The following is a 15285-nucleotide window of genomic DNA, read 5'->3' on the forward strand; positions in this document are numbered from 1 at the left end:
CGAGCCCTGAGAACCGCAAGGTAGGATAAGGATTAGAGCGGGTAGGAACCTTTAATAAACTCCCTATTGGTTTTAAACGATAACAACAATTATAAGAGAATACACAAAAACACTTTCCCTTTATCGATGAGGGTATACAAAAGGACCCTGCTTCCTCTCAATATTAAGAATACAGGATGGAAACTGTCCAAAAAATAAGAAATAAATATCGTGCGGATCAACCCGTTTCCCAGAACAAACTCACATACTCCTCAACCGAATAAACTGAAAGGTAAGAGGGTGGACGGAGTAACTAAATGAATAAGGGGTAGATAAATAGAAATATAACACACTCTACATAAACTCCCTTTGTTCCAGACATTCCGTTGGGGCTAACACTAACTAATTTGAATTTAGTCCATACGGGAGTGTAAAAATATGTGACCGGACTTTATGCACATCGACAGGTTGGAAAAGTGAGGTTTTTTCCTTCATTCGTTTTTTTCTTGAACACATTTTGGACAATAAAAGGGGTGACTTACCAGGAATATTAGGATGGAGATTGCCAAATAATGACCCCTTGCCCACCTCTCTAGCACTTATGTTTTACTAAGATGGGGCTACATTTAAACGAACAAGCACACTACCGTAAAATATGGGCAGGGTTAAGCTGTGGTAACAAAAACACTGTCCCGACTAATGGTCTAATGTAATTTCCTCTTTTGCACCTGTTTTACTAAGGGCCTTTAGTTGAATGCAGAAGCATGCTATTACATAACATGTGCGTGAGTTTATTTAGCTACTGAAAATGGAGCATTTAAAACTAGCCCATAAAGAAGAGGGCAGTTCGATGACCACTGGAATAAAGTTTGTTTACTTGCCTAAATGTAAAAGCATACAGCACATGCTTAACCATTGAAAATATAGAATATATGACTTTACACCGCGAGCAAATACCATGCGATAGGTTACAACGCGGACGTTACATTATCCGCGTTGTTACCACGCATGGCATTACATCGCAAGTCGTTGCTACAACTTGCGCTAGATGGCGCGCTGGACTTAGGAATAGTATAAATGACTATTCCTACTCCAGTTAGCGCAACAGCAGGGAATGTGTTGGATTTAAAATCCAACACATTACCTGGTGTTGCCTGCCATCTAGCGCAAGTCGTTGAAACGCCTTGCAATGTAATGCCATAAATGGTAACAACGCAGACGATGTAACGTCCGCGATTTAACCTACCCTCGTGGTATTACCAGCGTTTTAAATGCTGTTTCCCGAAAATATAGTATGTACAACAAGTCTTTAATGTATAGGGTAGTTTGGGGATTGTTGGATGAAAGCATGGAATTCCATTTCATCTCCGAAAGTATCTAGTACTAATACTATGAATTTTTTATGGAAGTATGCGTGACCACAGAAATTAAGTTAAATATAATATGTGTGCATACGGAATGGGATGTAAGAGGAAGAAAGTATGAATGATGTGACAAACCCGATAAATGAAGGTGGGAACATTTAGCACAGTTCTGTTGGGTATCTGATTGGAAAGAAACCCAAACCCAAAAAACAGATTGGAGCAGTGTGGGGCTAATTAGAAGATATAAGATAATGTGATAGATAGGAAGATCTGTGATAAAAATGGGAGCTACCTTTTGCTTCACCTGCATGAATGAGTTGCTCAAAATTAATAATGTGTATTTATATGTAGAAGTAAATTAGACTCATATTGTTTTTATTGTTTTCACGTTTTCTATATAGGCATACTTGTTTTTATTATAAAGTGTGGGAAAAAATTGATTGATCCTGAAAAGGGTGGCCTAAAAATTGGGGTTTCCACCAAAACTCGTCAATGCAGAATTTGATTCCAAATCTGGAGGGCATTGAAAGAACATTGTAGGCATTAATGATTTGATGATACAATGACCCAAGAACAGTAGCGGCTCCTGGAGGGAGTGCTGCGGGGCAGTGGGGCGGGGAGGGGTGGGGGTAATAAACTCCGGCATACGGCCGAACAGAGGTAAGTACATAAATAAATAAATAAAACAAATTACATTGCGCACGCTGCATCACCAAATGGCAATGCAGCATTCGCAATGTAATTCGTTTTATTTATTTATTTATTTATTTACTTACCTCCGTTCGGCTGTATGCCGGAGATTGATCTTCAAACGTTTATGTTAGACCTGACATCCTTGTCCTGGTTTCCCCTGATTTTGTTGCTTTCTGACCTCTTGTTTTGCTGACTTAATTTTTGCTGGATTGAGGATTCTGGGCACTTTATCACTCCTGACTAGTGCTAAAGTGTAGCTGCTCTGTCCATAAAACAAGGCAAAATTGGCTTATCCACAATTGGCATATTTAATTAAATTATAAGTCCCTAGTAAAGTGCACAACATGTGCCTAGGGCCTGTAAATTAAAAGCTACTAGTAGGCCTGCAGCACTGACTGTGCCAACCACTTTAGTAGCCCTTTTAAACATGTCTCAAGCCGGCCATGGCAGAGCCTGTGTGTTCAATTTAAACTGCCGGGTAAACCTGGCAAGATAACCACTTGCCAGGCCCAAACCTTCCTTTTTAATATATATAAGTCACCGCTAAGGTGTGCCCTTAACAGCCCCAATGGCAGGGTGCAGGACATTTAAAAAGGTGGACATGTAATTTTGAGTTTTATTTGTCCAGGTAATGAAAAACTCTTACATTCTTTTTTCACTAATGTAAGGCCTATCTTGCCTGCAAGTTAACATTGGGATTACATTGTTCCATCTTATAAGTGTAATTTCCAATTGGGTAATTTCAGAAATATCGAGTTTGGTGTCTCTGGACTCACAATTTAAAATCACAACTTATGGTGAAGCCGGATTTTAAATTGTAAGCCTATCTATCTGGAGCTCAAAAGAAGCAACATTATCTAGAGAGATAGTTTCAGACTGTTTGGCATGTGATGAGGGTCGCTTCATCCTGTGGATAGCGTACATCAAGAAAACCCTGGAACCATTGGATTGGCTGATATGTTTTTAGACAGAACACTGCGGGCAGCACCTGTCAAAAAGCAAGTGCAAGTCTTGCTGCTAGAGTGAGCTAAATAAGAGAGGTTGAGGGTTGGACGACAAAAATTAAGTGTTCAGCATTATGTATATCTCAGTCCCGGGGCCATTTCTACCAACTATTTGCAGAATACTAATATGAGTTGAGAAAGGCTTTTACTGTTTAGCTTCCGGGTGGATATAGTGAAATATTTTCTTTGTTTTCCATCAGGACACCAACCCCAGCTCGCCTCTAGAGAATGCCCATATACTAACTTGCACAAACAAACTATGGTGCATTTTCTCTTTTTTTGTGAATCTTATAAAATGTATACCCAAAAATTCCTCATACCATTTTTAAGGCTTAGGAATCTACAGCTTTGTATGCAAGCATTACAAATTTGTACTGGCCTTTCCAGTCAACGAAACATGTGGACATGTGATTCTGTTTCATAAGACTGCAGTCCACTCCAGAGGTCAATGCTTTTCGACTAATTTTAGTAGAGTGATGCATTAGTCCCTGCCACTGTTTTGATTTTGGTTTTGTTCATCCCAGTCTGTTTTATTTAGATTGTTGGTTATCAACTTTATAAACCTGATGATTTTATGTATTTTATTTGCATGTTTTTAACACTTTGTATATATGTCATTGCTATTTTGCACATATCTTTCATGATTTTATGGCTGTTCACAGCCATATAAAGAGAATTCTGGTTCTGATTCTATAATTGTAAGTCTGAAAATGCCACTTTTAGAAAGTTGATATTTTCTTACTTTAACCATTCTGTGCTTCTGCCTGTCTCTGAATACACATCTTGGGTGGGTGACAGCTGGCCTTAGTGCATCCCTCTAGACACACATAGGGAGCTGAGGTGTGACATTCATAACTTGAAGGCCCATCACCATGCTGATGGATCTTTCTGGGCTAGGTGGGAGGGAGGAGTGGACACTTGCACTTGAATTGGGATGTGCTTGTCCACACACAAAGAGCTAAATACCCCCCTGTAGTGAGCCTAGAGCCAGAGCAGGAAGGGCAGGGGCCTTGTTTACTTCAAGGCCTCTTTGAAGTCTCCCCCAATTCAAAGGCACAACTGGGTATAAATACTGGACTGTCTACTCTGGACTGAAGGACAGAGTGACAGGAAGAAGGACAGCTGGGCTAGTGAAAAGACTGCCACTTTGCTGGACTCTGCTGGATGTGCAGGACTCCTGCTTTGCTGTGCCTGCCTTGCTGCCCTGTGCCTGGTGGTCAGAAGGACTGAACCTGACTCTCTACATCCTCAGAACCAAGTGACTCCAAGGGCTTCTTGACTTCCCTCCAGTTCTGAAGTCTCAGGGACATCAACTACTTCATTCAACTCTGCTTCAGCTGCTGGACTCTGCTACTGTGAATCCTACCCTGCCAAGAGGTGCCAATCTATCCCTGGGTCTTCAAAAGGTGTTCTGCAGCTGTTTTCTGCCAAAATCCATGCATCATCTGATTTGCACCGGTTGGAACTGATGCATTCACCTTCGATGCTGACGTAGTGCCAATTGGGAGACTCAATGGCATCAACAGAGCAGTTTCGATGATGACGCAGCACCTTCCTAGTAAGGGGTTCGACACAAAGCGGAACCCGACTACGAGGCTCGACGATGATGCAGTGTTTTCATCGAAAGGGGTTTGACAATAGTGCGTAATCCGACTGCAAGGCTTGTCAATGATGTTGTGCCTTCATCATAAGGGGTTCGACGACGATGCAGGGTCCTACTGTGTGACTCGGAACTGATGCAGTTGCTTCTCGATATCAACACATCCTCTGAAAAGGTACTGTTTTCAAAGGGGCCTTAATGCCTTCTGTATCGAACCCATTCTCCATTGGTGTTCGCTTGACTTTTCAGATTTGACCCAACTCAACCAGACGTCCCCGGTTAGCGCTTTATGACTCTAAGCACTATAATTCAAGATATTCTTTAAAACTTTATAACTCCGGTTCTGCTTCTTGGATGTTTGTCATGTTGGTCTTGTTTTGTTAATTGAATTAAGCTCTATCATTCTAACCTGGTGTGGATTACTTTTGTGTAGTGTTTTCACTATTTTACTGTAATAAGTGTTGCACAAATACTTTACACCTTGCCTCTTATGTTAAGCCTGACTTCTCTGTGCCAAGTTACCAGAGAGTGAGCACACGTTAATTTGGGGTGTGTATCTGACTTACCCTGACTAGAGTGGTGGTACTTACTGGACAGGGTGCATACCTCTGCCAATGAGAGGACCTATTTCCAACATTATATATATGTATAAATTATTTAGAAGTACAGTGAAAACGTCCAGTACACAACACAATAAAAATCCCACTCCAATGTACAAAGGTTGAGTAAAATGTAATAAACTAATTGATACCACGATAACAAATACCCAATAGGGATAACCAGTCATATCATGGTCTACTGCAATGGAGTGTGGGTTGGGTTTACCAAGCAGGTTTACCTTTAGACTCAGGGCCTGATTGCAATCTCGGTGTACTGGTTACTCTGTCACAACGTGACGGATATCTCATCCTCCTAAATCTAAATCCCATAGGATATAATGGGATTTAGATTTCGACAGGTGGTATATCCGTCACCATTGTGATGGAGTAACCCATCCGCTGAGATTGTAATCAGGCCCTTAGTCACTGAAATGGAAGTCAAAATCCTACTGTGGTACATTGGTTAGGTAAGTTTGATCCTAGAAGAGAAGATCCTATGCACTTTTATGTTACTGTGTAAGACGTCTAATTTCTGTTAAGATAAACAGTGTTATTTCACTTGACATTTGCCTATTTGCATGTTTTGCTTCAAGAAATCAAGTATTTTGCTGCACTACAGTAGTATCTCTTTAGCAATAATGGCTACATCGTTAATTATGCACTCAATCAAAATCTACATTGTTACCATCAATGTAGCAGTAAGAATATATAGAATTAAACTGTTTCAGAAAGAATAAGAGGGATGTTGTTCACTGGGGGAGTGCTGGGTGACTTTAAATAGACAAGAGCAAAGCTCAAGTTGTCTCAGATGTCACTTAGAATTTGCAGGTGAAAAACATCCTTTAATTTTATTTGTCATTTATAAAGTGCTGCTTTCGCTCCAGAAGGAGCATTGTGGTGCTGAGTGGAGGATTAGCCAGCTTCATCAAACATGATTCACCAGATCACAATGGTTATATGAGTGAGAAGCACAATGAGTCCGTGGATCCAGTTTTTTAAAAGTTTCCTAAAGAGAGGTTCTGATGCAGTGACTCTCAGATGACTGGGTGGAAGGTTCCAGGCTTTGGACTCAAGAGTATCCAGGGATTTGCCACCTTTTGTTTTGCACCTGAAGGAGGGAGGTTTAAGTAGGTTTGCTGATGAGGATCTGAGGAGGTGGGTAGTAGCATAAGGCGTGAATCTGGATGTTACATATTTTGGCCCTAGAGATCTGAAAGTTATAAAGGTGATTAACAGGATCTTATATACTACTCTTTTATTGCTAGGTAGCCAGTGAAGGGCTTTTAAGGCTGTTGAGGCCGAGGAGTGGCGCAGCAGTTTCAGTACCAGCCATGAGGCTGCATATTGTACAGTTTGCAGTTTCCGCATCACAAACTTATTTGTTCCTGACACAAGCAATTACAATAGTCTAATCTTGACGTTATCAGTGCTACTGCTACTGTATTTCTTGCAGAGCAGGGAATTAAATAATTTTGTTTTAGAGATTTTATTAAATTGAAACACCTCCCTGCCGCAGCCAGTGCTTGTGGTCGAAAATATAGGGAGGTAGCAAATTTTACGCCAATCTTTTTTACCACCTCTACAGTATTAGGTGGGGGAGGGGTATCAGTAGGCTACCATAAGCTTGGCCCAAAAGGTTTAGACTTTCCTACTGGCATAATCTCTGTTTTTCCGATGGTTACGTTGTATCCATAGGATGACTTTGATAAGGTATAACTTGAAATTGTTTTCTGAGTCAGTAGTGTCTTTGTCTCGGACTACATGTATATGTTAAATTACACCGGGCTAAGGGAAGATTCCTGGGGGACAAGGAGATTGCTTTTGCAGTTGACTGATGAGGTCCTCGTGTAACTACTTGCCTGCAATAAGAAATTAAGGACTTCAGCTAAGCTGGGGCGAGATGGGAGATGCCAATGCTTTTCATCCGATGCAGTTATATATTGTGGATATGGTATCGAATGCGGCTGAAAGATGTAATAGGATTTATAAATTTTTTACCGGTCTATGTTGCCCCCAAAACCATATACGCTTGCTTTCAGCTACTATGTGGGAGCAATACATAATGTGGCATCTCTTTCATGGCTCAAATATTTAAATACTTCTTTTTAAACCTGACCTTTTGTCATCCTAGCTGCTAGTCTGGCTGATGAGGGGTGTTACCCCGAATCCAGTCCCAGGATGCTTGTTTCTGGTCATGGGAAGACCTGGCTTGGCAGTTCGGGCTGGACTGTTCACATGAGGCACAGGGTCAAGACTGATTGCATATGGCTGGGTCTGAACTGGGGTGGTGAAGTGAGCTAAAGAACGATGATGGATTCAACCAAGATCTGTGACTGGGGATGAGTGTCTGAAAAGTTTCAGTGCTCTGTTCATCATCTCCTTGTGTTGGCTTTTGCCATCCATCTTCCGCAACCTCTGTGTCTTCTATCTTCCTTTCTCCCCAAAACTTTGGTCTGTGCTGTCCATCTGTGTAGAGTGCCAGTACTGCACTGCAGAACACTGTTAGGACAGCAAGAATTCATTTATGATGTAAGAATAGTGGGAAACAACTTAAGAGAGTTTGAGATAGTCATGCAGCATTGAGGCAATATTGCCTATAACGAGGAGTGTACAAAATGCATGTACTTATGCAAACATTATGCAACATTACACATAGTTACCTGAAATGCAAATCTGCCGTTTAGCACTAGTTTTTAGTTTGAAGTGCGTCCTTGTATAATTTTTTGACACTGAATGCAATTTGCTCTAAAAAATAGTACAAAAAAAGAGCACCACCGAATAACAGCTGCTCGCGTTCCTCTGTAACTGTGCTTTAATGGTAAGTGTTTTACTGCAAATGATGCAGTATTATATGAAGGAGGTTAATGATTCCATTATTGACCGGTAATCTTTATTACACTGAGTGCTAGAGCTCCTCGCCACAGTACTTAATACTTGATTTTCACCTGCCCTATTGGGAGCCAGTTCTTTAAATATTTTAAAATCTTCCTCTTCTGCCTCTGGCATCCTGCCATCCAAAAGACAATTTGTATTGGTACTATGCTTACAAAGTAGGAGGAAAGAGTTGCTTAGTGGACTTGGATGAGCATCACGAGGAGCACTAGGACTCAGGGTAATGAGAATTACCAAATGATGGCAGGACCAGAGAACTATCAGTGTTGTAGATCCCATCAAACACTTCTCCCTTAGGCATGATTGAACTTTGACTTGTGATGATGATAGTAGCTTCTGAAATTGAAGCTGCAAGTTCATTCTTCTCTTCTCCATGAGAAACACTTGACCCTTCTGTGTGTCGAACAGGGCTCCAATAAAAATCTTTAGCTGTTCCAGAAGAAGACTGATTTCTTCAAGTTGATGATGAACCCTCATACCCCCAAACAAACTTTGTCAAGACTCTTTTGCACTATAAAAAAGAGAACAGTCGCAGATGAGACGGTCATCAAGATAAGGAAAAATGTGTATTCCTTGTACATGCAAATGTGCTTCTAGCATCACAAGTACCTTGGTGAAGATCCAAGGGAAAGAAGATAGACCAAATGGCAGAGCTTTGAACTTAAAATGTTCATCCTCCAATGCAACCCTCATGTATTGTTGACTGTTCTGATGAATTGGAACATGAAAATATGCTTCCTGTAGGTCTGCATCATGAGAAAACGGCCTTTGGCAATCAAAGCTATGATCAATGGGAGGGTCACCATTTTGAAGGAGAGGCAATTAACAAACATATTCAGTTCCTTCACATCGAGGACTGGTCTGTACTTTTCATCCACTTTTGAAATGGTGATTCCGGCACAAGGATCATCAGCTCTTTCAGAAGCAAACTTTTGATTCCAGAAATCATTTATTCACTTTTGCTTTGCAATTGAGGAAAGCTAGTTGACATAAAGAGAGGCAGTGTAGGAAGAGATAGAAAGTCAATGTTGAAACCATAGTTTGCAATTGAAAAAACTCCCATATCTGTAACAACTCTCTATTGTGGGTAGAAGTATGTGATCCACCTCCTCACTTGGTCCATCATATTGCCCTTGTTTTGTATTTTGCTACGACTCATTAGATTGTGGTTGGGATTTGTCTGACAGGGTGGCTTCCTTACCCTGAGCCCAACCTTGAAAGGGATGCCAAGTGTCTTATAAAACTAGGGACTTTCTCTTCCAGACAATAAAAGTTTTCTGCCCCGCTTTAAATGGTTGATGCATCTTTTTCTTCTTGGCTAATATCTGAACTAAGTCATTAAGCTCTGGACCAAAATATTCAGAACCTTTAAAAAGCCAGTGATTTATAAGATCTTGTTGGGCAGGGTCTAATTTTCAAAGATTTATGAAAGCTGTCTTCTACCTCCAATCATGGCCACAGCTTCTGGTGCTGATGACAATAAGAAAAAGACAGATGTATCAGATAAGAATTGTGCCATTAATTCCATTCTATAAAAGATTTCTGTAGTGTCTGATTTTATTTGTAGACAATCAAAAAGTGTTTTGAAATAACATAACACTTGTATTTGTAAAGCGCACCTATCACCCATGGGTCTCAAGGTGCTGAATAACAGATGTTTATTGTTACCCAACTCAATGGTACTCATTTTATTGACCTCAAATGAATGAAAGGCTGAGTGGATCTGCTGGGATTTGAACCTGTGACCATGAAGTCAAACACAGAGCTGTGCAGTGGATGCATTAATCCACTACGCCACCAGACCCGGCATCCTTCAATAGAGCTCAGAACGTTTAGGTTGCTCATGCACCTACTTAAATAGAAACATTTGCAGTCACATATGCTCTTTCGAATGTTGATTCAATCTTTCTGTCAACATAATGTGGCAGAGATGCTTCCTCAGAAAAGAAGGAGATGACGTCATGCTTGCTAAGAATGAATTGACTTTAGAAATCCTAGGAAAAGTTCATCAACATTTTCCAAAAGATATTTATTTAAAATAACCTTGGAAAAGATACTTTGTCATCATCCTTCCATTCTTTTAGCAGCATATTTTTCAAGACATAATGAAAAGGCAAATTATTATCTATTGATAAAGCATATTGTGCATAAAAACTCATTCTCATTTTGTACAGGCTTGTCTCCAAATTTTAGACCCTCTCTAATATGGTTCAATAGGTCAGTGAGGGGTTGTTCCTGCCTGCACATATACCCTTTTGGGCCTTGCTCCTAGTCTTCATCAGTGTAAGTATAGTTATTTTGTCTTTTCTGTTGAAGTTCTGACAGAACAACATTGCCTGCCTCCTTAACCTCTTCGATGCCGATGACGGAACGGTTCCATCATGCACGCCGGTTGGGCTGTGCTTATGACGGAACCGTTCCGTCATGGCCCCGCCCGCGCTCAGATCTTTCAGCACTGCGCGGGAATCCGCGCAGTGCTGAAGAGGTTAAGTAAGGATTACAATTCCTCTTTAGTGAAGGAAATGCTTCACTCCTCCTCTTTATCAGATACTGAGGTGACATGGTGGCCCTTCTCACGGTGTTTTCTGTGTTCCATATTGGCTCACACTAAGCCCAACAGAGCATACTGACAGCAACATTATATATTCATGTTGCTGTTCCAGCTGAAGCTCTTTTTGTTTTTCAATTACTGGGCCCATACAGTTGGTATCCTAACTTAGTTACTTCATTCAGATTGTATACTTTACCCACAGAGGCATTGGCCCTCAGATGGACCTTTCTTTGTCGTAGTTAGGGGTGAGAAATCAGGGTGTCAAACTGTTGGCCGCCCACAGAGGACCAATAATTGGTAGTCAACAGAAATAGAGTCTTTCAATTGGAAAACCGAACCTTCTAAGGAAGTTCAATCTAGCAAGAATTATACAAACCAGAAGCTGTGCTGTGGCCACATAAAACAAGAGCAAAAGAACATGATGTTCTGAAAATAATCTTTGATTCTCCCTATCATGCATTTAAAAATCAATATCTTTGGAAGCACAGTTTCAGCGGAAAGGAAATTAAGGCACAATAAAAAACTCAGACCCCGATTACCACTTTGGCAGTGGGGACTGGGGCTGCCATGCCACCACTCTGCTCCCACACCATCAAAGCCATGTGAGCACTGCCTTTCAGATTACAAGTTTTCTTGTGTCTGATGGGTGTTACTTTGGCGGTCCGACTGTGGTGCCTCTGAACATGGGCACCACAATGGGAGTTACTGCACAGTATGTAGTCTATTCCATGCAGGAACTGGTGTGCATGCACACAAGGGGGCACCCCTTTGTTTCCTCTCTGCCACAATTTTCATGGTGGGCTCACTGCCATGAAAACCATGGCAGAGAGGAAACTCGTAATATGCTTGGCAGCACTGCCAAGCAAATTGTGGTCTCAAGACTGCCGCGACACCGCCACCGATCTCTGAACCCTGGCGGTTGAGGCGGTCCCATGGAGGTCCGACCACACTGCCACCATGGTCATAGTCATAATCAGGCCCTCAGACAAATTTCGACAATATGGATATTGTAATAAAGATCCAAAACCAATGAATATAAATAACATTTTAAGCAGTTCAGTCATGAGTCTTACAGCTCAAACTATAAAACCACACACTTAGTTAAAGTAAATCTATTTCTAAAAAAATGAATCTATAAAGAGGAAAGCATAGGATAGGGTTTCCTTCTACCAACAAAGGCAAGAGGATGGTTCAAAAGAGTTCTCTTAGCATGGGGCAGAGGGCTCATGTAAGAGGAAAAAGGAAATCCCATGGGCAAGGGAGTAGAGCAATAATCAGGCAACATCAAGCCTGGTCTCTCACCAGACAGCTCCAGAAATCTAGCAGGCAAGTTCATCAGCAAAGGGAAAAAGGCAAGGGGCATGTAAAGATAGTCTGGCAGGCAGGCAGGCTGGAGGCAATGGAGGAGAAGGGGGCAAATGGAAGGTAAGGCACAAGACAGCTCAGCTTCCTTCTCAAAATTTGGGTTGTGACGTGTGGAAAATATACTCCACACGGAACATAAAAACACTAATAAGAAACTCCACCCAAACTGAAATTTGTGTTGTGACACCTGGGAAATATAGTTCACACGGAACATTAGTAAAATGCACACTTCAACAACGAATGATGTAGTAGAAAAACACACTAAAACAAAAAACAAACATTCACTCTGCAAAAATGAAAACAGCGATGGGTGGTAAATCATCACCAACCCAAAACACAGAAAAGTGGGAAATATCATCACCGTAAAAAAGAATTATGAAATACTGCACCAACTAAACTATCAACTCTACTTCCACTCCACAGACACACAGGCTGACCAGCAGGTATAACATCTTTCCTCTTTATTCCTCTGTTATATTTTCATTAGTTTTCCTTTCATTTTCAGTTTTCTTTCTCTCTTTTCTCTTGTCCTCTTGTTGGGCCAGCTTCGCAAAGCCTTTCATTCAAGTTAGGTGAGTAAATGGCTTTGACTTCTGATTGCAAATTCAGTTTTAGATTAATATAGGGTGATTTCAACTCTTTAAACTGATTTACGCACACTGAATATCACTCCAGAATAATGTAATAGTGTTTAGCAATGAGTTTGCTCCCATTGGCAGGTTTTGCGCAATCCAGGGAAGATATACCATGGACGTTTTGGGCAAGCCCACAAATTTAAGAGTTAGCGGATATCCACACACTTTTCTCTGACAGGTTCCAACAATGGAGAAGGACAGAGATTTACTCATATCAAAATCAATGGTGGAAGAACGCGGAAATTGGTAAGTTGTAGGAAAGGGTGTGTCTCCACTGGGAAATATTTGAACTTGTTCTAACGGAAAACCCTTTCATGCAAGCACAGTCGTACCCAGTATTTATTTACAAGAGCAGAAATAGCTTTGAAATGAAACAGAATTTATACAGCGCACAGCTACTCAGGAGAGTGATCCGTTGCTAGTTACAGTCAAGGATGAGGAAAGCATGTTGGCTTACTATTGAGAGAAAAGCCATGTTTATAGTTTCTTTTTAAACTGACACACAAAATAATTTATTTGTAGGTCAAGGAGGGGTTTATTGCATTCCAGAGGGCCCAAGTAGGAAAAAGAAAGGCATTCAGCTTTTGAAAGGCGGACCCTAGGAACTGCAGCCAGGCAACTATTAGAGTTTTTCTTAGGGCTGTTGCGTTGTATCCTAGCTCACAAATATCTTTGCATGATTGTAAGAAGGAATTTAGAAAGGTTTTTTATGACTACTCATGGAACGCTGCAACTGTCACATTTGAAGGAAGGTTCTTGGAAACTGTTGTGAATCGTAGAGATTCGAAAACCTGTACTCAGAGATAGGCAGAAATCTATGAGTGCTTATTTTCCAGTGCATTTAACCTCTTTGTTTCAATTTCTTTTCCTTTTCTCACCCTTACTTTTTTCTCTTTCCGTCTATACATTTTTTATCTATAAATTTGCTTTATTATCTGTGTTCCCCTTTTGCTCATTAACTAATCTTTTCTTTCTCCCTTCTTTAACTTTATTTAATGTTCTTGCTTCTTTCACTTTTTGACCTTCAATGCTTCTTTCCTTCATTTTCAACCTTTCCTTTCTTTTATCTTCCTTCATTTGCTTTCTCGGACTTTCTCCTTTCTCTTTCTTGTCTCTTATGCTTGTATTTTTCTTCCTTTTTGTCACATGTTTGTATACTCTTTCTCCCTTACCTTTCCATTCTTTCTTTCTTTCTTTCTTTCTTTCTTTCTTTCTTTCTTTCTTTCTTTCTTTCTTTCTTTCTTTCTTTCTTTCTTCTTTCCATCATACCACAACTCAATCATGCTATTCCTTTTATTGTGTTATTTATCAGGTTTTCTCTGCAGACCAACAATCCTGGATCAAAAGTGACAGATTATTAAATGATTTTGAAGGTTTAGGGGGACCCAGACTATCTAAATTGTTCTGGCTAGCCTAATGGGCTACAGCTGCTGTAGTGAAGGCTGGATCTCTAGAGTCACTGCTTTATACTGTGTGCCACCACAGAGAGAAAGCAATAGTATTGTAATTTAGTATCCCATTATAAAAGATGTAGCATTCAACAACATATTGTTTATCTTTTTTCAGCCCAGCTATTGCTGATTACTGGTATTCCTTGTCCTATGTTTACTTTTCTGCACTTGGAACCCTTGCTACTCTCATTGGTGGTTTACTTGTCAGTCTTCTAACAGGTAAGGAAATATATTTAGGCTGTGAATCAGTTATATTATGGCATGGCTTGGTTGCTGTAATATTGTTTGAACTCCTCCATCTCTCGGTGATTACAGTCGGTGTCCTGGTCTATACAATCTGACCTGCAAGATGACAATAGTTGTCACACGAGGTTATAGTTGTATGGCCCATTCATTTATGACAGATGTAATTGATCTTACAAAGTGTGTGTGTGTGTCTTTTGTTGCACATGAAAAATAACTACACTGGTGTAAGGAACCCATCTACTATCCCGAAAGACAAAACTTAGCTTCGCTTATGCTGTGATGCAAAATTCAATATGATATGCTTGGAAGGGATGCCATCCTTAAATGTCTAACGTAATTTGCCACGGCTGCTCCAAACATTTATATAATATTCAAAAGTTGAAGAATTAAAGGTGTCATTTAAACCCCTCGATGGGCAGTCTGCTGAGGAATTGCTTCTGCTGAGGTCCTGCTACCTGCCCAATGTTAAGCCGACTCTTGCAGCAGCAGTAGTTTTCTGATAAAGATGGTCCCTCTTGCATAGCAGAAGCCCTTTCATCATAAATCGCTGCTGAGCTGACACAATGTTTTTTGGCCTACACGCCACTGGTTTTTGTTTTTTACAAACAAAGTTCCAAAAGATTATTTTAATATTTTCGGTCCTTGAGAGAGGATGGTAAGTTAACCCCCATCATCGATATGATTGGTTGCATTGGTACATTTGTTACATCCTTCTTTTCCCCTTCCCCTCCTTTCCCCTCGTGCTCTGACCCATGCTTGGAACATGGAACCATGTACCTGCGTTGTACAATTGTGGCTCCATGTTCCAGAGCCCATTTTACAGTTACTGCCTTTGCTTTGTATCGTGCATATGTACTGTGCCGCACTCCTAATAAACTTGGAATTTACTTACCACACCGGAGCCTC

The 15285-nt window shown here is 40.6% G+C and overlaps 1 protein-coding gene across 1 annotated transcript in view; it reads left to right on the forward strand.

Moving 5' to 3' along the window:
* LOC146855485 (sodium-coupled monocarboxylate transporter 1-like) overlaps positions 1-14879 on the forward strand; it is a 425617-nt gene extending 410738 nt beyond the window's left edge. The window contains exons 13-14 of the mRNA XM_085651146.1: positions 14249-14352; positions 14758-14879. Coding sequence (XP_085507272.1) covers positions 14249-14352; positions 14758-14879 — 226 coding nt within the window. The remainder of the gene's footprint in view (positions 1-14248; positions 14353-14757) is intronic.
* The last annotated feature ends 406 nt before the right edge of the window (positions 14880-15285 follow it).

Source organism: Triturus cristatus, chromosome 4_1 (genome assembly GCF_964204655.1).
Source record: "Triturus cristatus chromosome 4_1, aTriCri1.1, whole genome shotgun sequence".
NCBI lineage: Eukaryota > Metazoa > Chordata > Amphibia > Caudata > Salamandridae > Triturus > Triturus cristatus.